The sequence below is a fragment of the Cyprinus carpio genome, chromosome B3, assembly GCF_018340385.1.
Source record: "Cyprinus carpio isolate SPL01 chromosome B3, ASM1834038v1, whole genome shotgun sequence".
NCBI lineage: Eukaryota > Metazoa > Chordata > Actinopteri > Cypriniformes > Cyprinidae > Cyprinus > Cyprinus carpio.
This window is the reverse complement of record NC_056599.1, coordinates 4,679,034-4,704,104: the sequence shown is the minus strand read 5'-3', so window position 1 is coordinate 4,704,104 and position 25,071 is coordinate 4,679,034. Positions and strand designations below refer to the sequence as shown.

General features: G+C 37.2%; 1 protein-coding gene across 1 annotated transcript in view; it reads left to right on the top strand.

Moving 5' to 3' along the window:
• Positions 1-6,015: 6,015 nt before the first annotated feature.
• LOC109070911 overlaps positions 6,016-25,071 on the top strand; it is a 172,745-nt gene continuing 153,689 nt past the window's right edge. Inside the window, exons 1-7 of the mRNA XM_042721281.1 lie at positions 6,016-6,020; positions 6,686-6,748; positions 7,154-7,368; positions 7,484-7,509; positions 11,237-11,299; positions 12,228-12,371; positions 12,452-12,583. Coding sequence (XP_042577215.1) covers positions 12,249-12,371; positions 12,452-12,583 — 255 coding nt within the window. The 5' untranslated portion in view covers positions 6,016-6,020; positions 6,686-6,748; positions 7,154-7,368; ... (1 more) ...; positions 11,237-11,299; positions 12,228-12,248. The remainder of the gene's footprint in view (positions 6,021-6,685; positions 6,749-7,153; positions 7,369-7,483; positions 7,510-11,236; positions 11,300-12,227; positions 12,372-12,451; positions 12,584-25,071) is intronic.

Below are 25,071 nucleotides of genomic sequence, written 5' to 3'. Positions count from 1 at the left end.
AGAAAGCCTGTGTCTACTTTTTAATGAATTCAAATAGAAAACGAATATTATCTGATTAAACTAAAGCGAGGTCAGGCGGAGGGTGAACCCACTCCAGGGTAAGACTAAAAGCAGTTATTAAACATCATAAAACCGTCTCTTTAGGCACCAGCCATACATGGGTGTCATGTCTAATAAAATATGTTCAGTGGGACTGAATTTGTATTGAACGTGATTAAGATTTAATAAAAACATTAGAAATTTATAATTAGACTATATAATGTTCCCTTTTCATGGTTATTCAAACAGCGAATAAATTATAGCTAACGTTATAGAAATGAACTGACATTATCACTAACTTCAGAGGTTTCATTCATTCAAAGTGATTTCTGAGCCAAGTGGATTTTAAATGCAGCTTCCAAAAGACGAAAATAGCCGGATAATATTTTTTTATATTTGATACAATTACACCGGTGTGATTAGATCGTTCAGTGCGGCTCAGCATCAGCTGCTACATTCAGATCTTAGACAGACTGTCTTAAAAGAAACACACGATTCTGTTGATCTTAGGAATGAAATGGCCATTTATATAATTTATTCTAACCTACATTAGTTAAAGTGCTATTTTTACACTAACCTCTACGGATTTTACTAGTTGGGCTTTTCTTGCCAAACTGAAATGTATTGTTTAACTTTTCTTAAGCATTTTTGTTCAAATAAATGCAGGCTTATTCGGAGTATTTCTATTTGTTAACCAAAGAAGGTTTGGGGAGCGCGGGGCACAGAGTAACGCGGGGTTAGTTGTAACACACGCGGTATGAATATTTCCACACATGCTAGCATAACAAAATTTACAGTATTTATTAGTTACCATATTATCATTATCTAGAAAAAATAAATAAATAAATGTGCGCCAAATTAAAAATAAAATATTTTGACGATATCGCTGAACGTTTATTTTACCATAGTTAAAATTAAAATTCTGGCTTAAGTAAAATTTTCATCTCAGTTTTTATTATTCATTTAAAATGAGTCTGATATTATTTTAATCTCCAATCTGTTATTTATCAGTCTTTTAATGCTTTGATAACTAGCAGAAGACATTAACCAGTTTTAAATTCCAGTTGCGCAGATGGGGCACGTTGTAACACTGCTATGTGCTATTCTATGACATTAGCAATGTAATTTACACTATTTACTTTAATAAATTTTAATGAGAAACAACGAGAAACAGGTGAATAAAGACCGACGGCCAATGTTTAATGTTTAGAAATTATTTCAAGACATGTAAACATTTTTGCTCGTTTATGTGGGTCGTCCCAAGCATGGCTGCAATGTTCATTGTCAAACTCTAAAATCTGATTATTTTTAATTCTTAAAAAACGCCATTATATTATTTGAAAAAATCATTTTTTTTTTAATTAAAAAAAATATTTTCGCTATTCTTGTAGATTTTTTTTCATTCGATCAGATAACATTTAAATCTGTCATATGGTCGTGTTACAACGTGCCCCTCAGATGTTACAATGGGGCACGTTGTCACATTTCACTTCCATTTTTTGAGGGTTAATTAAGAAAAAAGTATACACTGTAATTATGAAACAAAGCGACATATTTATACTATAAATGTTTAAGTATTACAGTTGTTTTAAAGCCAAAAGGCTAAACTATTATATGTTTAACTCAAATTGAAAGAATAAAGAGTTTAATTCTATTAAGGTTTATAGGGATTTTAAGATGTAGCAGTAGCGATTTGAATAATTAAGTTACTTGTTGAATAACTAAGTTACTTTTCAGACAGAGTAATTAGTAAAGTAATTTAAATACAATATTGATGATGTAACTAGTACTAGTAATTAATTACTTTTTGAAAGTAACTTACCCAACACTGGTAGGCAGTGGCGGACTGGGACAGTAAATCAGGCCGGGAATTTGACTCCACCCCAGGCCACCTCTGTTCCTGCAGTCACCACCACCGTATTCATGTGTCCACCAGACTGCTAAACTTGTAGGCTAACCCTGTTAGTTGTAACAGGTAGACTACAATACATAATATGAATGGATAAATAAATAAACCCTCAAAAACTCACTAGGAATTCACCATATCATCTTTCCCTGAATCCCTCTCTCTCTCACTCTGCACATCTAGTTTCTCTGCAATATGAAATAAGCACTTTCAATAATCTATATTAATTATGCAGCCATCAGTTGTATGTCCCTATGATCACAGTCCTACTACTGATGATCTTATAAATCATAAAAGCACATATTGTTCTAAGAGTATAGCCAGCATGTTTAGTTTTGCTTATTTGCAAAAGCTGAACTGTCTTGTTCAACAGCAGGAGCGCTGTTGCTTCCTTCGACACATTCAAAATAAATAAACATTGTAGACTAGGCTACATATTGTAGGCTAGAAATGGAAAATCAAAATTTCTGGTCAAATTTGGCACTAAAAAATTCTGTGTCCCCATATGTAACACAGTGTGCTAGTTTGTCATTAAGATGCTCTTTTAAAACTTCTATCATTATATATATATTTGTAATTTTTTTTTAGAATAGTTTTTATCTATTGTAAGTCGCTTTGGATGAAAGCGTCCGTCTGCCAAATGATTACGTAACTATATGGGGTGGAACAGTTCAATTTTTTCACGGTTCGGTTTGTTTCACAGTTTTAGAGTCACTGTTTCACTACCGTTGTATGTGCTATGTTTATGGAAAAACTATACTTTCAAAAAATATATATTCTATCATATTATTAAGAATTTTGTAACTACAAGCAACAGCACAAATAAATACAATAGAGTAAAGATACAAATAAACTAAACTGACTTTCAGGGTTTTTTAGGTAGGTATAGCAGTTTTTAGGTACAGAAATTGAATGTAAAACAGCATTGCATTTTGGACTATAAATTAAAGATTATTCTTTATTAAAGTTATAAAAGCTTTTCAATCAAGAGCAGTGAGTGATTTCTTTGTTGTTGCTGTTCGATTAATATAAAGACTGTCACTTTAAGAGAATGCACTGATCCAGTGTTCGTATTCGAATTGAAAACGTTTGAATGGCTTGTCCACGGTTTTTTTTTTTTTTTTTTTTCTCATCGCTGTTGTTGTAATGTCTGGGAAGCCAGAAATGTTCATCCATCAACAGAAATATATTAACTGAACCCTGTTTGTTTTACGTGTTATTTATAGTAAACCATATAGATGCTTTGTAAGATTTAAGTTGAACAGCGTTTCCAGCGCGTGCCGAACCGTGTGTGGAGAACCGAACAGTTCGATTTTTTTTTCAGTGAACCGTCCCACCCCTTATAAATATAATATAATGACCGACCTGCGCCCTTACTGGCGAACATGGCTGGGATTTTGCATCAACTTGCTGCGTCTGTGGCCAGGGCTTTTCTCCTTTTTATACGATCCCTCTCCTCCTATGCTTTTACGCTCCATTTTTTTGCACGGTTTTCTAAGATGAAGTCTGCCTCTGGATATAGCCAATTAGGCAGTGCTTCGCTTATGTTGGGTCATGTGGTGGTGTCATTTTCACTCCGCGATCGTCCGTCAATTGATTCGCAGTTGCATACCAGCCTATTGCACGTCAGCCTGATCGACTGCACAGCGGCAGCCGGCAGGCCAGAATGACCATCAGGCCACCGGGAAATGTCCATAGACAGTAAAAGAAATGGACACAGCGACCCCGTTGGATTCAACGGAGACAAGTGAAGTCAATTAGAAGCACGCACTTCCTGGGGGTCGAGCGTACTGCGCAGACTCAAACTCAGCTTGATGATGTAAATGTCACGTGAGCAACCTGTCTGACAATTGTAAGTCTTCTAATAGCTGTGCCAAAAGAAATCTGAATCACCCACCAAATCTTCCAGACGTTGTTGAATAATTTTGTCCCGTGTCTTTTCTGGACTCTCTATGGGCTTCTCCCTTGACTTCATGCCTCCACGTCCCCCCCGATAGCCTCATAGACAGTAAAAGATTGCCTGCGAGCTTCTCCTCCTGTCCATACGGTAATTTCTCTACTGCGCGGCCGAGAGTCTCAGGTTATGACGCAATCGTTAGCCTATTTTTACAAAAACTGCTTCTACGGGGCCATAACCTAAGATACAAGGTAATGGGGACTTTTATTCATTTTCGTGTTTCTTTAGAAATAATGAATGGACAAATGGAGTCTTTAAACGCCTCAGATGTAAAGTTATTCGCTGTCAAAGTGACGCCAAAATGAATGGGAGTCAATGGAATGCTAACAGCAGGTGGGGGTCCGCGAGCCAATGGCGGCGCCCAGGGGTGCTTCAATAAAATATGAAACCCTGCCCCCTGGAAATGTCCCGGTGCTCCCGATGGCCAGTCCGCCCCTGCTGGTAGGGAGTGAACAGAGCTAGGGATTCCTGCGAGGTAAAATATATATATATATATATATATATATATATATATATATATATATATATATATATATATATATATATATAATATATATATATCAGCAAACTCTGCGAAAAGTCTAACTAAAGAAGGTTAAATAATAAAATATATTTTATTGTTAGAACGGTTTTATTTCTAACGCATATAAAATCATCGACAGAGGAACACTGTGCCAGTAACAGTAATGACACTGGTTTAACTGCAGCACATGTCTGACAATAATAAAAACATTTGATCTGTTTCTGACAGTGTGGCTGTTGTTTGATGGATGTTGATGACGCCAAATATACATTATTAGATTATTATTAGTGATAGAATTAATAAAGTTTATCGACCAAACTCAGGTAGTTTTTTCTTTGCTCGTGTCTGCTGTTCTTGTGCTTTGTGACGTGTTTCTCTTGTTCAGTGAGCTGTGGCTGTAAACACAGTTTATTCTCAGTCCTCTTCTGTTCGTTCAGTTCAGATGAATGTTTCTCGGGCTGTGAGTTTATTTTACTGCTGCAAAGTCTTGCTCAGCTGCAAGCAGTAACGCAATATTACCAATGACGTTTGCCAGGAAAGAAAGCGCAGGAGTCACTTGCTTCCTGTCACATGATGATGATGATGACGTCACTGCAAGCAGAGGTTAAATCACTTGAAATCGAAAGTGAAAGTAAAGCTGAACAGCAGCTGGACTCCTGGTGAGACGATATTCCCAGCACCTCTGCGTTATACGTGTTTCTCTTTAGACATAAATCCTGTTACAGATTGAGATTATGTTTTGAATGCATTTTTTTTTCTAGAAACCATCTTCATGGGCTCATTGTGATCAGTTTCAGTAAAGATGGTGTCAGGACCTGAAACACTTCCTGGTAAGAAGAAACTGTATCTTACACCGTTTAAGTGATAAGAAACCATTTAGTTAGTTTAGATTGAAATAATACTCTTAAAGTGTAATTTAGTCCTTCTGAATATTATTATTAACGATTGAGCCCTATTACACTGAGCTGAGAAATATATTAGTTATGTTTTAACTGACGGATGTTAAGAGACATTTTTAGTCCTGCTGAAGCAGATGAGTGTTTTATCGTGCTCTTGATCTTGTGGAAGTTTGGTTTTACATGAATACCCCATATTTCCTGATTTCTTTCAGAGATGTCATCGATCAGCTCCAGTCCAGATGATCCAGTGACCCGGATTCTCCTGATGGACAGAAACGCTTCTGGGAAAACCTCATCAGGATTAACTTTACTGGGAGAAAATGGATTTATAATGAATCTGAAGTTTGTGAGGAGGAAATGTTGGTTGATGACAAATTGGACTGATCCTTCTAAATGTGCATATACTCGTCTCCGGGACCGAGGAAGAAGAAACTTATAAGTGTTCCTCACACTTTGAAAAAACCTGCTGATCTGAACGGGACTGAGTGACGGAGGAACAGCAAATCACACGAGAGAATATTCAAAATAATAATGGTCTTACAGCAGAGGCTGCTGCCGCCCGGGCGCATGCGCGTGGAGTCTTTAAAAACCGTGTGCCGCGTTTCCTTTGTTGGTTTCAGAAGTGGGCCATACGTGCGCAACACAGAGCTGCGACAGGAGACCTGCACTTACACTGACCAGAGGAGGCGAATTAAGGTATGGAGAAGTTTGATTAGCTGACCGTGAAGCGTCTTTTAGCTTAATGATTTATGATAAGGATGGATCACGGTCGCTGTGCTTTTTAAGTATTCTGGAGAGGATAACGTCAGCGACAGAATGAGGTGCAGTAGGGACAAAATAACAGAAATAGAAATTAAAGTTGTAATTTTAATCTAATAAACGTATAACTGTTAAATGCGTGTTTATCAGTGTAAAACAGTGTAAAACTGAACGACCGCAATAAGCATTAGTTACCTGGAATAAAATGAAACAGAGCTAACAAAGATTAAAAATAAATAAAAACAAACTGTTTATCAGTACAGGTTGAATGAATGTCTATAATTAAAGTGATGATGATTTGTGCAGCGCTATATGACCCCTGTCAGATAGCTATAGGATCCAAAAAAAAAAAAAAAAAAAAAAAAAATCCACTCGTGCCATTTTTCTAACAATACAGGCAGAAAGGAGCAGGAGAGTCAGGGTTAAAACACCCGCGAGAGGTTTCGATTCAGTGCTGCGCATGCGCGCCATTGTCAGCGTTCTTTGCAAGAACAGCGTCAGATATTGTCTAACTTTATACAAGTTATAGTTTCTGTAGTATCTTCACAAAGAGTAGTCTACTACATAAATGAGTTGAAGTCAATCTTTACTTCTATCTTCAGAACTGCACAGGAATCGGCATCGCAGGCCGTCACTTTCAAGGACTTCGTTACACCAACTTCAAGGTAAGAACACAACACTTATAACACAACAACGACCCCTTGTGGTTACTCCACAATACTACATCCCCTCCTTCTTAAGATATTACTGGGATTAACTTTTTTTTTTCTTAAATGAATCACACAACTCAATTCTAACGTAATTGCTTAAGAGATATAAAAAACAATCAACAACACTTATCATATCTTACTGATTAGGATCTATATATTTATTTTTATTTTTTTTTATTTTTTTCACTCTTTTAACTTCTAAATGAAGCATTACTAGAAGCCTCTTACTAATTGGTTCTAAGCAAAATAGTCTTTTAAGTGAGCTGGAGAACGTCTTTCTCTGGCAGACCTTCTCGGGGTTGTAGGTTGGTTAGTCTCTTTTTCAACAGCAGTCACTTCTTGCAATCGACCTTTCTCCAGGGCCAACAACTCCTTCTCTGCAGGAGCAACGACAACATCAGCAGTCGGTACTACTGGAGTGCATTTGTCCTGCTTATTTCCTGTGGGTGGTACAGTTGCGAGCATCTCATCTGTACTGCGTGCTCTTACTTGGTCCACATGCCTTTTCACAGTTTGTCCCTGTCCCAGAGTGGTCTTGTACGAAAGAGGTCCTGTGCAACTTTCCACTACTGCAGGTATCCATTTTGGTCCCCCACTATAGTTCCTCACATACACCGAATCTCCAATTTCAAAACTTCTGAGTTTACACCCTTTGTCATGGCTTTCTTTTTGTTTCTGCTGTTTTTTCAGAATTTTGTTCTTTACGTCAGGAAGAAGTAAGTCAAATGCAGATCTCAACTTCCGTGACATTAACATCTGAGCAGGTGACAACCCTGTTGTTGCATGGGGTGTGATTCTATAATTAAACAAGAATCTTGCTACTCTTGTCTCTACTGTCTCACCTTTCATCTTTTTCATCCCCTCCATGAAACTTTGAACAGCCCGTTCCGCTAAGCCATTGGAAGACGGATGATAAGGAGCTGACATCACGTGTTGAATGCCATTCTTTTCCATGAAAGTTTCAAACTCTTGACTGGTAAAGCATGGTCCATTGTCTGAGACTACCATTTTAGGTAATCCATGAGTACTGAAACACATTCTCAGTTTCTCAACGGTGACTTGTGAAGTAGCATGCATAGTTGGATAAACTTCCATCCACTTGGAATGAGAATCAACCAGTACTAGATACATCTTTCCCATGAAGGGCCCTGCGTAGTCAATATGCAGTCGTTCCCAGGGTGAGCCTGGCCACTCCCACGGGTGCAACGGAGCTTGAGCAGGTGCCTTTTTGAAACTTTGACAAACTTCACAGTTCTGCACAACTTTCTCCACATCCTGGTCCATACCAGGCCACCACATGTATGAACGGGCCAAGCCTTTCATTCTTGACATACCGGAATGGGTTTGATGCAACTGTTTCAATACAGCCGTTCGACCTTGTGAGGGTATGATAATTCTTGCCCCCCAAATCACACATCCATCCTTAACACTTAAAGAATCTCTCCTATAATAGTATGGTAACAGCGGTGACTCTACTTTTTCAGGCCAACCTGTTAATATGAAGTTATGTACTGTGGAGAGTGTAATGTCATGGGATGTCCATTTTCGAATTTGCACGGCATTTACAGGCACGGCATCCATTAGATCCATCATCAGCACTTGCTCATTAGTGTCATCCGGCTTTTCCTCACCTGGCATTGGGAGTCTACTCAGAGCATCAGCATTTTGGTGATACTTCCCAGGCTTATATACAATATTGTACTGATATGCCTGCAACATCACAGCCCATCTTTGCACTCTCGGTGACCCCATTTGCGGAACTGCCTTAGTTTCATTGAACAAATTAACCAAGGGCTTATGATCAGTGCAAATTGTGAATGCCCGACCATACAGGTACTTGTGAAATCTTTGGATGCCAAAAATCACAGCCAGGCATTCCTTGTCCAACTGTGAATAACGCTTTTCGGCCGCTGTTAATGTTCTTGACATGAACCCAAGAGGCTTCTCCATGCTCTCTCCCCTTTTCCGCTGCGAAAGCACTGCCCCAACCCCATAGGGTGAGGCATCACAAGCCAGAACTAGTTCTGATTCTGATGAATAATGCACTAGTACCTTTGCTGACTTCAGTAGAGCTTTAGATTCCTTGAAAGCTTCTTTTTGAGGCTCTTTCCACATCCACTGAACATCTTTTCTCAGTAGCAGATGTAAGGGGGCTAGCAGCGTTGCCAGATTTGGTAGGAACTTATTATAATAGTTCAGCAACCCCAGGTACGCTTTAAGCTCTGTGATATTCTGTGGTTCCGGTGCTTCATCAATGGCTTTCACTTTAGTTTCTGTAGGATGCAACCCTTCTGCATCTACTCTGTGACCTAAGTATTCCACCTCATCTGCCAGGAACATACACTTTCCCCGCTTTAGCCGCAACCCCGCTTCTTTCAGCCTTGCCAATACTTCAGCAAGTGTTTTCAAGTGATTGTCTTGGTTTACTCCAGTTACTAATATATCATCCAGATAAACAACTACTCCAGGAATCCCTTGCAACAATCCCTCCATTGTTCTCTGAAAGATAGCAGGAGCTGAAGCAACGCCAAATGGTAAACGATTGTATGTGAATAACCCCTTGTGCGTATTCACAGTCAAGTATTTCTTGGAGTCCTCATCCATGATAATTTGTTGGTATGCGTGACTCATGTCCAGTTTTGTGAACTGCTTACCACCATCCAGTCTAGCAAAAAGGTCCTCCACTCTTGGTATTGGGTATTGTTCAAGTTTTGACACTCTGTTTATTGTAAGTTTGTAGTCACCGCACAACCTTATACTTCCATCTGGTTTCAAGATAGGAACAACAGGAGCAGCCCATTCTGAATACTTAACGGGTGAGATGATCTTGTCCCGCAGCAGACGATCTATCTCTTCCTCTACCTTTGTTTTTAAAGCATATGGCACTGATCTAGGTCTGTAAAACTTAGGTGAGGCGTCAGTCGGCACATGCAGAGTAGCAGTAGTGTCCTTTAATGTTCCCAACTCCTCTTTGAACACTTCCTCATGCTTGGATAGCACTTGCTGCAACGTCATCTTTTCCAACTGAACCAGCTTTATCTCACCCCATTGCAGTTGAATTTCTTCCAGCCAAGCTCTGCCTAGCAAACATGGACCTGTTCCTTTTACTATGACAAGGGGCATTTCCTTTTCCTGCTGCTTATATTTTACATGAACATCTGCCACTCCCACTATCTCCACTGGCTCTCCTGTATAAGTTTTCAACTTGATTTTTGAGGGTCTTATTTTGGGAGCTTCTGAATCTTTCCAGATGTCCATAAACATTCCCTCATTCATTAGACTGACACTGCACCCTGTATCAATTTCGAAGTTCACAGGTTTGCCATCAACCTGCAATTCAACTGTAAGGGGTTTCACCTTCTTCAACACATCACTCTTTAGACAAGCCAACGTGAATGTTTCTTCAGATTCATCACTTTCGTTATTTTCACTCACATTGAATGCTCGATGTGGACGCTCTCCTTTTCCTCTTTTTCTAGTTGCAGGCTTTCCCCTTTGCTTATTTTTGTTACGACAGGCCCTGGCGATATGGCCTATTTTGTCACACACGTAACACTTTTCTCTTTTAAATCTGCATTCATTGGCACTGTGTTTTTTTCCTCCACATCTGTAGCAGTCTCTGGTGTCAATTTGTTCTTCTGTCTCTCCCTTTTTTATCGGATCAACCTTCCTTGCTTTAAACCTGACGCTGTTACAAGTTTGTCCACTAGATTTATTTTGTAAGTCTTGTACATGTTTGCTTGCGGCTTCGGCGGCCACTGCTATGTTAAAAGCAGTCTCAAATGTCAAATTTGTTTCTGACAGCAAACGTCTCTGAATCCTATCATCCTCTATGCCACAAACAAGCCTATCCCTCAGCATTTGATCCAAAGTTGCTCCATAATTACAGTCTTGTGCCAAGCGACGTAACTCCGCAACATACTCGGTCACAGTCTCTGTTGATTTCTTTGTTCTAGAGTCAAATTTGAATCTCTGTACAAATCTCTTGGCTGAGGTTAAAATGGTTTCTTAGCATTGTTACCAGCTGCTGATAAGTTCTTTCACTTGGCTTTACAGGGCTGAGAAGATTCCGCATCACACTGTAAGTTTGTGGTCCCACGACACTTATGAGAATAGCTCTTTGCTTACCCTCATCTTCAATTTCGTTAGCCACAAAAAATTGCTCCAATACTTCTGAATATTCTTCCCAAGTTTGGGATTTTGCATCAAATGCTCCCAGTGTGCCAATCGTCCCTGTAGCCATTGTTCCTCTCTCTCTCTCTTTTAGTAACTCTTTAGTTTACCTCACCGTTAGTTATCAGCACCAGTCTCCTCGTCATTTATTTTCTTCCTACCGTTATCACGGCTTTCGTGCTTCATCCTCGTCGCCAAAAATGTAGTATCTTCACAAAGAGTAGTCTACTACATAAATGAGTTGAAGTCAATCTTTACTTCTATCTTCAGAACTGCACAGGAATCGGCATCGCAGGCCGTCACTTTCAAGGACTTCGTTACACCAACTTCAAGGTAAGAACACAACACTTATAACACAACAACGACCCCTTGTGGTTACTCCACAATACTACAGTTTCTATATCATTGGGTATAGCCCATGACTTCCAATCATATTTATTTAGTCTATGTTGGTACTTAAACTCAAATACAAAGAAATAAGCTATCAACTCAATAATTTGACGATTCAAAAAGGAGCCAAAATGGCCAAAAAGCCATCATGGAGTCAGCAGAAGCTATTGTTTATTACACCTTCTGTCACCTTCATGTTCATTCAGTCTGTGATGAAATGTTTAGTTATTTCCCTGCTCGGCATCTCAACAAGAAGCGGACATTCAACAATATCTGATCAACCGCTGCTTAAAAAATAATAATTCAACAAAAGATATATATATATATATATATATATATATATCTATATATATATATATATATTATATATATATACACATACATACATACATACATACAACAATGGGGAAAGCACTTAAAGCGTATATACACACGAAGGATCTGCACTTTATGTTAGATTGTGTTTCTTTGCCTCTTGTTCTAATTGGATTAAAGGAACCAGATCACAATTGCTTTATTAAAACGTTTTATATATTGTTTTACCAGTTTATATAAAATCTAGATAGTTGCATATATTTAACAAATCTCTAACAAAATTCACAAAATAAAACACATGCTACAGTCTCTGCAACTTTGATGTAGTGAAGGGAATCCTCTTAAATGCAGAATATTCTTTGAAAGGCTTACAGACTTCCATATATGCACTTTTAGAACTATATCAGCATACGGTAAATTATAGAAGATGATCCTCTGAACATTTTCACTGTGTTAAATTACATTTTACACAGAAATGTTTCATGTTTATTCCAAGAAAACACTTCTCATGCAATAATAAAAATGTTGCAGTAATTTGTTTTGTGATTAAAAACAGGTTCTTCATTTGAGTGCAAACATGTACAACATCACAGTGTCATGTGCAGAGATTCAGACTCCAGTGGGGTTTGTGTATGTGATTCTGTCTGTTATAATGAATCACATCAATAATCCTGACTGTGATCAGAGCTGGTATCTACAGGTGAGTGTGTTTCTGAACTCAAACTACACCATTACACACTCAGATATATTACTTCATCCTGATTTGTTTGATTTGTTCAGGACGGGCGTCTGATAGCAGATCCATCAGATCCTCAAACACTGATTGATCCTGTGATTTCTGTCTCGTCTGATCGTCTCGTCACGTCTCGCTGTGTGAATCTGACTCATGAGATCATCTGTCATTCTGTTGGAGTAAATGCAACATTCATCTGTTTTCATATTTAAACACACAGATGTGATGCTGATTGTGTTCATCAGGATATTAAACATAAAAACAATAAACTACACTCATGAACATTATAAATGATGCTCTAACACTTATTTCCTTCATTGCAGTTAAAATATCAGACTGCCTTCAGAGGTAAGAGAAAGATTTCAACTCTTGATGTTTCTGATGGTCAGATGATGATGATCTTTAAAGAGACGGTTCACACAGAAATCTCCCTCATGTCATCCCAAATATGACTGACTTTCCTCTGTGAAACACGAAAGCAGATTATTTAAAGTGACATGAAGGAGAGTAAATGATGACTGAGCTTCATTTCTGTCCATTTTCAGATCATACACATCAAACACTTTCATATGAGAATCAGTCATAACTGCAAACGTTCATTAAAAGAGACACATCTGTCCTGATTCATCTAAAATGTGTTTTTGATTGAAGTCAATCCTAATGTGTTTTTCAGTGTTTAATGACACAGACTCCTTCAGCGGATCGACTCAAACTCCAGAATCACGTGAGTTCAGCGGATGACTGACAGCATGATACACAGTTCATTAATTCAGTCCATCAGGTGATTTTATTGTGCTGTTGCTCGTGTAGATCAGTTGTGGTGGATTTCTGCTCTGATCTTCATTGTTCTTCTGCTCTTGATCTGTTTCTTGCTGCGGAAAAAGATCTTCAGGTGAGTCTCGAGCCTTTAATTGTGTCAGACAGAGTTTAAAATAGTCATTAAATCTAAATGATGAGACTGACAAATAACATTTAATAATCAGTTTTAATCTGTTGGCAGATGTTTTCAGCGCAGTGATTCAGAAAACAGGTGAGTGAATCAATAGAGAGAGAAAGACTTGAACTGAGTTTGACTGAATCACATCAACATTCATGTCTGAGTTGAGACTCTGTGAATCTTCTTCTGCTGAATCTGAATCTGATTCTCTCAGAGATCCTGAATCTGGTGTCCAGATGAAGCTCAGATCAGATGAATCTGATTCACTGAATCAACCTGAATCTGAGCAGATCAACGGCTCCATGTTTAGAGAATGATCATCGTCATATCCACAACATCCACAACATCCACAACAACAACAACAACATTGGCATATCAAATCAAACCAGACTCAGGCTCCTCAGGACATTTTTTTTGCTACATTCTGAGCTTCTAAACTCTTATTTATTCTTGTTCATCTGCATCTGTCTGTTTTATTAATGCAGCTGAATCTTAAAGACCCTCTTATGTTTCTGATTGTCTCCTGAATTCTGCCTGTTGAACCCAGATCTCTCTTTTAAAATGATGAATTCCTGCTTCAGCTTTCACAGAAAGCATATACTTTGTGTTACTATCATTGTCATGTGGACATTAATTTAATGAGTCTGATTCCTCTCAGACATTTTTATGTGAGCTCAAAAACACTAAAGCATTATGTATAAATGAATACAATGAATTGTTTGTCTTTAGTTCTTCATATTCACACTGTTTTACATGATTTATTAATTGAAAGTGAAACCATTGTCAGGAATCATCATGATCAGGAAATCCAGCATGTTTCTCATTCACTCTCACTAAACATGTCATGTCTGTTTCTGGGTTTGAGTTGTCAGTCTGTTAGTTTTGGTTTGTCCTCATGTGTCTCACCTGTGTCTGTTAATTATCTCTTTTGTCTGTGTTGTCCTTGTTTTCAGTTGTTCTTGGTTCAGGTTTTATCTTTACTGTAGTTGTTCTGGTAACACTGCTGTGTTGTTCATATGTTTGCTTGAACAAATGTTTTGGGCTCTCTGGATTATGATAAACACACAGGTTAGATTAAAAAACAGTTTGTTCTAAAATCAGTATTCTGTCATTATTTATGTCAAAAAGCTGACAGCATTGGCAATTGGGAAAACTGCATATTGAAATACATTTTAGGATAATCGTTCCTCATATTCACACAGCTTTTAGCCATTGAGTCCATGACAGCTTAGTTCTGCATTTCTTCTCACTGGAAAGTCGCTAACTAGAGAAAAAAAAGGTTTCTAAATCTGCTGTAGATTTAGATCTGAATTCTTTAATCTGAAAAAAAAAAGTGTTTCTTCTTGGAAGAAACAGTTTGCTAAATGGCATCCAAAGTTGAGGTTAAAGTCATCGAGTGGCTATACAGAGCGGTTCAGGGACGAGCAGCATGTGTCATGAGCAAACAGAGCATTGCAGCACAGCTGATGATTCACTCATCTTCAGCAGCTCCTGTTGCCATGACACTGAGCAAAACACTTGGTCATGTGACTTATTTTACTGGCAAGAGAAGCAAAAGGTGAATCCCAGTCATACTGAAAGTCACTAATTTGGACAGTTCTTTTTTTTTTCAGAAATTTTCTGACTATCTGTCCACGGCAGAAAAAAGAATTAAAGAGCACCAGGAACATGAAGCAAAAGAGCAAGAAAGATGAATGTATTTTGTAATATCTTAAATTCTTATTTATTCTTGATAAACCATGGAATGAATTTATAACAAAAAATAAATAAATAAAAATATAATAATTACACTCCAGTCCAGTAGAGTTTTTCTCAATTGGTTAAAAAACAAACACTAAACCCCATCTCTGAAGCAAATGCTCAGCGGCCTTAACATATTTGTCAAATAAATCACTACAAAACCTTAAGCAAGTTCTGGTATGGCACCATTTGCTAATCTCATGCACTCTTTGAGTTCTCACTGAATCACATTTATCATTCCTCTTTTGATTCTCACTCACGTTCATACATTCAGAGAACGGTAAACACGAGACAACACTACAACACAGCTGTCATCACTTACAACGATTCAAAAGTGTTCACACTCGTTTCTGATCATACACCCAAAGCAACTCAAGCATTTCAATACAAGCATTTCAGAGCAAACAGATGTTTTTTTTTTAGAAGCACTTCTCATACAGTGGTGGATTATCATCTGCACAACAGCTCAACCTCAGCATGTTATTCAGACTTTTCGACAAGAGCACATTTCCTGGAGATTTGACACACAAAAGCTACAATGATGGTAATGCAGAACCTCCAGCTGACACACATGAGTATAGGACATGTCATGAAGTCAGTTCACTCTTACACTGTTTCAACACAGTTGATTGTGTTACATTTACATGTGTGCATTTAGCAGTACATTTTCTAATCAATTCTGAATGATTCTCGCTGGAAATGGAGCATGATAAAATGTTTCTGAAAAAAGTATTTCACTGACTGATGGTCGATATTTAAAGGTGCTGTACAGTATGTAACTTTTTTGACTGTGCTGAAACAAGTCATCTGTAACATGAAAAATTTCGCTTACCATTTCGACTAATTTTGAGGAATAAACAGGAGCACAAAAGCATATAGAAGAATAAATGTATAGTGAGAACGATATTTCATACTTATTAAATATTTTTAGACCAGAAAGTTCAGAATTTCATCATGGCTCATATGAGAAGATGAGCAGGATGTAGGATATTTCGATATAGTGTCTTGGAAACACCTTTGTTCTTCACATCTTGCTTAGACTACGCAAGTGGCGCGCGCAAATACTGCTCGAAAGGTGTGTTGTGTTCTCTAGAGAGTCATTACATCATCAATCACTGAATGAAGCTGCTCTTCATTCTCTTACTTTTTATTTTTATGCAGAAACAGGTTTGTTTTACTGTTTCAGGATACGATTCCTAGTTCACTAAGTGCATTATTATAATATTCATATCAAAGAGCTTTATATTATTATTGATGTAGACATTTTTTGAATGCTAGATGAGTCTGATTTCTCTCAAACAAGTGTCTTAAGGGCTAAAAGACTTTAAAGTATTGTTTCTGTAAATCAATTACACCTACAAAAGGCCCTCTGCGAGTCCAGCATGCATAGAAACCATTTCTCATGTCTATAGCTGTCATATAGCTGATGATCTAGCCCTGTTTCATATTGAATAAATCTGTTTCTAACCCGACAGTTTCACACAACACCTATAGCGGGTGGCCATTGATACTCATTATCTGTTTATGTGTTTGTTAGCTCTGTTTCTTAAAATGTTCTGACAATTCCTTGTTTTTAATAAGGCCAGTAATATGTAATATTAATGTTTAGTGTGTTTATTCAGTTGTGCATGTGTGTAAAAGTCATCCGTCAGACAGTGATGATAAAACACGAGCACTATACAGCCACATTTATAGGATAAATCGATAGATGTGTCTCCGTTTGGAAATACTACGATTATAATAATGAAAGTATCAAAGTTTACTTTGTATATGTTGTGACAATTTAAAAATTTAAACCTTTAAATTGTAAAATCTTCTGCATCAATTGCAATTAAACATATATATATATATATATATATATATATATATATATATATATATATATATATATATATATATATATATAAAATGCACCGTGGTCAGAATTAGTGAAGCACACTTGATGGCAGGAGACTGTGTGCTCTTAGTGCTGTTCTGTCAAACAAAGCGTGAGAGGATTTCCCAGCACACGCCTCTCTGCTCCTCAGGATCACAGGGCATACCGACACAATGACTCAACCCTGTTCTGACATGAAGACAGCAGCATCTGAGTTAGCAAAAACACTGGGGGAATACCCTTTACTAGCAAGAACAAGTCCTGTATCTAAAATAGACAATCAAAAAAAAATGATGAGGAAAAGAGGAGACAACAGTATTACTCATCATATTCTGCAGGAGGGAAAAGGGTGAAACTGTATCTGTAGTTGTATGACAGAGACACTCTGATAAAAATAGAAATCATACAAACAGAAGGTCAGTTACAACCTGTTTATGAACAGGATCAAGTGTAAGTTGTGGTTAAAGAGATTCTCAGTCATCATTTATGTAAGTCTCATTTTGGTGCAATAGGCTTGTAAACAGACAGTGTGTGTGTGTGTGTGTGTGTGTGTGTGTGTGTGTGTGTGTGTGTGTGTGTGATCATCACTGTGGTGTCTTAGTCACACACATCTTCTGTTCTGTTTCATGAAAACATTTAAATAATGTATTTAAATACTTTTTAAATAAAAGTAATCCAATAATGTGATGTGTTGTGATGTCAGAAGACAATCTCTCTCTCTCTCTCTCTCTCTGTACATATGACGGTTTACATGCACTGTGATGCACTTGTGAACTTGAGTGTTAGAAAACAGTAATAACAGTAATGAACAGTAGTAAACATGAGCAGTGAAAATTAACAACTACAACTGTCATAATTTGCACACAGCCACTCAAAACTGTTCACACTTGTTTCTTATGATGTGATCAAAGCAACTGTTCAAAATCTGAGCCAGTTCAGCACTGAATGATTGAGCAACAATGGCTGGAAACAATCCAAGGAGGAAGAGTAAGGCTGGATCCGTCAGAGCAGAGGTGTTTTTTCCATCATTAGTCCTCAGGTCAGACCAGCAGAAAGACATGATCTCTCACTTACCTTAGTTGCACAGTTTTTCTGACTGTACATGCTTTTCATTTTGAGTTTTGCAGTTGGACTGCTGTATTTTTATACAGCGTGTGATGAATAATGACATTAAATACAAAATTCAGTACTATATTTGCAGTACCTTCGATGTATACAAACTATTCACCTTATAGTAGCGATTACTATACTTTTATGTATTTGCGAATTTCGTTGTACACAGTAACTACTGTACATGCTCTGGATGCTGTGTTGTGTGCACGGTTTCAAAACCTAGTTTTAATTTCGGGTCAGATTTACATCACATCTCACGCGTTCACACATCTAACGAAACACTGGGACACCAGACCAAAGCGAAAGTAGGCTACACGACAAACCCAAACGATACGGCTTTCATAAAAAGTGTTGGAATTCCCATAAATACAAAAAAAAAACTTTGTCTGTTTAAAGCATCAGAAAGGCTTCTTCTCATTGGTCGTCTCCACCTCGTGCTGGTGTTTGGCTCCTCCCTCAGTTTGGGATTCTTGTGGAGGTTTTCCCGGAGTCTGTGCTTCACTCAGAAGCTGCTGGAGAGGAAGCGCTTTTACAAATCTAGTAGTTCAAGAGGAATTTCATTCAGCTTTAGCTCCACTCGCACAAGCATCCACTGAAGGTATGAACTATATTTAGTATAAGCTGCTTGTGTAAATACAGTCTGACAGTGAACCGCTTTTATAGCCTAAACAGGTTTTTATGTGGTCAAAAAAGTTATTAGGAATCTTTTCTGCAGGGAAAGAAGGGCATGTTCAAATGTAAAATGTTTATTATCGACTCTATTGACTCCATGCTACTCTTCAGTTATTAAATGTCAATAACTGTATCAGTGTTTTCATAATTAAATGTGTCGCCGCTCACAACGCGTCATCACTCGATCATCCGTCTCCGCTCGCACCGCTTTCTCTCTGCATTGAACGAAATTGCATTTTTACATCACGAGCGGTGTACATTAAATGAAAAATGCATAAACAATAGTTTTACACAACAGTACGGTTGCTTTGAATTAGGTTTGTTCAACATTGGCACGCGCAGAGTCAACGCCGTTTTTCTTTCTAGCTGATGTCTGATGAGTTCAACTATGGTGTTTTTCTTTGTTTTTAAGAAGTTACCGCTATCAGCTAACGTGGTTAGTCATTTTTTGGCATTTCCGGATCACCCTACCCACGGCGTTGAGCGCGCGCGCACACACACACACACACACACAAGCAGAAATATGCTGCACGCGCTCCTCGGCCCCCAGTCCAGTCTGTTCGCGCGACAGGAGTCAGGAGCGCGCTACAATCCAGCAGGTTTCGGGAAGGAATCATTCTGCCATCATCATTTATTTCAACCAAAGCTAAAAATTAAGCTATGACAAGCGTTTACATACAGTTTGATCGCATGAACCGATTTTATGATTATCAGGTTAATAAACGATATTATACAGTTCTAAAGTAGCAGCTCTGAGCAAATGCTTTTGCCAAAATAAATGTTCATTGTGAGCGTGAGTGAATCTGTGTTTGCTGGTTTCACACAGTCTCTTCTCTGTGGTCCAATTAAATACGAATCAAATTTGAAATCGCATTTTAAAGATTTGATCAGTGTAACTGGTCTATTCACTGTTATTTGTGTTATTACAATGTCGCCCTCTGCTGCATAAAAAAAATGATATCTAAATGTAATCGTTGCATTTTATAATATCGTTTTGCTGAACGATACCTTTTGTGTGAAGAACAGAGTGAAAGTTATTTGTTTTCCACGCTTTTGTGATGAGAATCAATACACTTTTCCCACGAACATGTAAACGCTTGTTAACGTGTAAAATGTTTGTTTTTGGAAAACACTTGACATGCAGTAATTTATGTGATTTAAAATTATTTTCCACTTTCTTTCAGCACTGAATCATGGACATCATCAATCTGACGTGTGCAGAGATTCAGACTCCAGCGGGGTTTGTGTATGTGATTCTGTCTGTTATAATGAATCAAACTAATAATCCTGACTGTGAGCAGAGCTGGTATCTACAGGTGAGTGTGTTTCTGAACTCAAACTACATCATTATACACACAGAGATACACACACACACACACACACACACACACACACACACACACACACACACACACACACACACACACACACATTATATGATTTTCGTCTGTTTCATTTGATCAGGATGGACTTAAGATAGCAGATCCATCAGATCCTCAAACACTGATTGCTCCTGTGATTTCTGTGTCTTCTGATCGTCTCGTCACGTCTCGCTGTGTGAATCTGATTCATGAGATCCGCTGTGATGCTTCAGGAGTAAATCAACCCAATCTCTCTCTGCATTCATCTGTTTAATATTAATGTATTATTAAAATGCTGTTCTAATACCTATTTCCTTCATTTCAGTCTCATTCCAGTCGTGAGACCATGTTCAGAGGTGAGAGAAACTGAGAAACACATCAGTGTGTCCTGATTGAGATAAACTCTGTGTTGAACTGAATCTTGTGTGAATCTTCAAGTGAATCATGATGATTGTGAATGTGTTTTTCAGTGAGGAATGAAACTGCAGCGACTCCAAACTCAGGTGAGGTTCAGCTGATAAACGTCTGATTATTCACTAATAAAACACTGCAGATCTGATCCACTTTCACTCTTTTCTCTCATCTTGACTCATATTTGTGATCACTGTGAAGATCTCCTGAATGAAGCGTCTCTCCAGTACTCAGGTACAACATTCACAGCTTTAAATCTCTTTCTAATATTGATTAATCGTTATAGATCGGCTGATGTGATATCTGATAACTTGTTTAGATCAGCTGTGGTGGCTTCTGGCTGTTTTCATCATCATTGTTCTGGTATTTCTCTGTTTCTTGCTGCGTAAAAGGATCTTCAGGTGAGACTGTGTCATCAATCACCTCTTCAGTTTCTATTCAATTCAGTTTACCTTCATTTCACTAAATCACGTGAACAGTTTGGATCTGAAACAGATGGATGTTGAGACATGTGCTGTATCTCCTGCATCTATAGGACACTGATGAAGGTCAGATCTGATGATCCTCATGCAGTGCAGGAATCTGAGCAGTTCAAAGCTCCTGAGATTGAGGTCTGAATCTACATCACGGCTCATTCTTCATATCAGCTCAAACTGAACGAGGCACAAAGCTGATTTCCAGAACCTTCACCGTCTCTGTTCCTCTGATCCACCAGCCTCCACACCATCTCCTCAAACCATCACGACTGATGCTGAAGACATCTGAACCAGTCCACAACATTAAAAACCAAATATTGATTTGATTTAGTTAATAGAAGTTAATTGGTAAAAAAAAAATCCATTTATGACAATATTTTTGAAAGCATCCTTACTTTAAAGCATATTTACACAAGTGCCTAAAACTTCTCACAGTACTGTAGCTTTGGAGGCAGGTTTCTTAAAATGTCATAAAAAAAATTTATGACAGTTTTTAACATTTTTTGTCCTCTAAGGACCTCAGAGTAACTTTAATTTAAAAATTATGCACAAGGGTAAATTAGTGCAGTTAATATGTCTGTGGATGGCACAGGTCTACTTATTAAAAAAAAGTTAAAGTGTTGAAGGATTTGATGATTTTACTATACAATACAATGTAACATTTATTCCAATGTGTAATTTCTATTAGTGCAATACAATCTCATGTGCAATCAGGAAGACAAGAGATTTTCATTGGGACAGTATTATTTCAGCTTCAATTAATTTTGGAACAGACACATAACGGATCCCTCACACACAGAAACAAACAATACTGTCAGTGCTGCCCTGCGATTTGTCAATAAAGATACTTAGAAACAGAAAAGTTATAGCGAAAATTTATTTGTGCTTTGAAGTAATCAAAATCCACAGCTTCACTATTAGTAGAGAGACGCTGCACAGACAGACAGGACTAATTTACTCGTAATCACACTCTCACAAATGCATTCACATAAATGTAATTTTACTGTGCTCTGTATCTTCAAGAAGCTGCAATGACAGATTTAACTTTTAATTCTGATTACATTTGAATTGTTTAATGCACAATTAGCCTACTTAAAGAACAGAAAATAACACATTCATTTTTATTTTTATTTCTTTTATCATCATCATCATTATTATTACAATTCATTCATTAATTCCTTCATTTGGTCTCATCAGATCTGCTCAAGGGCTCTTAAGTTTAGGCTACTCTTATCCAGAGAAAACTGCACTGCATTTAACACACAGGCCTACATTTCTCGATCAAACCCATGATTCAGATGAGCAACATTTTACATATTTCTTTAATAAAAGTTTATAAATAATCAAAAGATAAACAAAGAAGGTTTTTGTTTTTTAGAATTTTAAATGAGCTCAAAATATTAAGTAGCTATAAATCACTCATGCTTTGTAATTACTGTTATAGACAGTTAATGCATTAAAATGAGGACAGCTCAACTCTTCATACTCTTCATACTTCAATACAAAACAGTGCTGAAATTTCACAAAAATTATTTTTAAAATTTCATAATAGTGATTTTCTAAAGTCTAATTATAAACCCAACAGCATAAGGTGAAAATATATACATAAGTGAGTGGAAAGGGCAAGTGAATACATGAATCTTTGACACTTTTCTCCATTGACTTGCAGAATATTTTCTGTGATTTTACTGTTAGACAGTGCTGGGAAGGTTATAGGTTACAGTTTACAGGTTACATTATTTATAATGTAATAAGTAGTGTAACTATTTCAATTGCTTTATTAAAGTATTGTAACAGATTACATTTGATTACTTTTTGATTATGTTTCTAAATGTAAAATATTTTCACCTGTTAGTCATTTTGAATCATTGAAAGCAGGCAGGGTTAAGCTTACAGTAGAACTCAACTCTGATTATTGACAGACTTTCAGAAGCCCTCATCACTTAAATTAAGATTATAATCATTTAATTTTAAACCACAGCCACCACAAAATCAGACTTTAGCACCTTTTTTTACTTTGAGATCAATCTGATTCTGGTTAAATTCTAATCATTCTGGTTAAATACAGGTTTAAAATCATAACAAGAAATAGTTTGATAGCTATGATACTGTTTTTAAAATCAAATCTTTTCACAGCTATGACAGGAAACACTGGCATCTAACAATGCCTTGAGGAAGAAAAAACAGTTCATCTTAAAATCATATGCACAAACCCAAATAGGAATAAGCATGCATCTTATTCTGTGTACTAAACTCCTGAAACATTGGTGCCTGGTATTTTAGAGCAGTCAATGCAGTTAAGAAATGAACCAATCAAATCTTTTATCAAATCGTTAACATTTTCACAAGTAATTTAATCATACTTTTTTTTTCTCTCAGTAACTGTCACAGATTGCACTTACATTTATTTTGTAATTACGTAATTCAGTCACATGTAACTAGTTACTCCCCAGCACTGGTGTTAGGGAAGAGAATATATGGGGAGGACAAACACTGATCTATATTTGACACCCCTCATTCTGCTCTTGCCCCCTCTTTGCCACCCCAAGTATAAAATCCTGGACACGCCCCTGTATACAGGAGACATTTCTGGCTGTAAAGTGTGTTTAATGAGAAGAGTATAACTTGAAGTCTCTTATGGTCAGCACAGCTGCCTTGATTTGCTAAACAGATATTCACAAAATATTCAATATTGAAAAAAATAAATAATTTGTATGTATTAAAATTAATATTTTATTTTATATTTTTTGTTTATACAATTTATATAACGTATTTCATTATTCCTGTAATGGTAAAGCTGTATTTTCAGCATCATTACTCCAGTCTTCAGTGGCACATGATATACAACCCCTAAATAAAACATTTCTTGTCGGCAATTAAATATGACTAAGTAAATGAATTATTTGCTGACAATTGCCAAAGACCCATTACTCAACGAGTTTTAAAACTGACATTTCTTCACTGTGCTTGGTTATTTTTCTTAGTTTGCATGTATGCCTACACATGGATCCTGTTATTTGCTACTAAATAATAGATTACAAGACCTGTGGTTCATACCCTCTTGGTTTATCAACAAAATAAGAAGACTGGAGACTTGTTTAGTGATGGTGTTATAGCTTGGGTGAATTTTTTTTTTTTTTAACAAAAGCTTCGAAGAGCAAACAGTGTGGAACTTGCATGAAAATGAAAGGGCAACACAAACATATATTAAATTAAAGATCAACACAGAATGCAACACAAAAAAAGTTGCAAGTTAAGACTTCACGTCGCTCCTGACATTTGTGATTGTGTTCACACTATACAGCCTTTCATAAAAATGTATTTAGAATTAAAAAGTGTGAAGCTAAAGTTTGTGAAAGAAACAAGTCTTTCAGTTTCAATCACAGGAGTGAAACAGATGATCAGGTTCAGCACGGCAGAAGACTGAAGACAGGGAAGCACTGGGAAATATATCACAGAGAAATGAAGAGGAGTAGCAGCATGTTCAGTTTTGTCAATTGTAAATTGTCTTGTTATAAATGACTTCATTACTGCAGCAAATATAAGTTAAGCACTATGTGTTTAAACTAGGCACTGCTATTTGTCATGTAAGAGTATCTGCAAATTCCTTAAATGTACATCTAAATTAAAAATGGAAAAACTCAGTTTATTGAGAATATGTATAAGAGATAAATGTACATGCAGCTGGTCATCATCACAAAACAAATTCGGACCCCACTTCCTACACAGCTTCTATCAGATACAGTATATAAACAAGAGGGAAAAACAGCTCCTATGTGGCTTTGACAATCATATCCAGCATTCAGACAGACAGTGTAATGAGATTTAATTATATAGTGCATGGCTGTGATGAGTGATTTGATCTTTCGGTTGTAGTTAAGATCCAGATAAGAGGATATGTGAGATCAGGGTTGTGTTGGTGGGAAAAACTGGAGTCAGAAGAAGTGCCACTGGAAACAGTATCCTGGAGAGAAATGTGTTTCAGTCAATAATACAGTACAACTCTGAAACTAGTGAGAGGAACGATAGGAAGATCAGACGGACTGACACACCTGGATTTCTGAATGTAAACGTTAGTCAG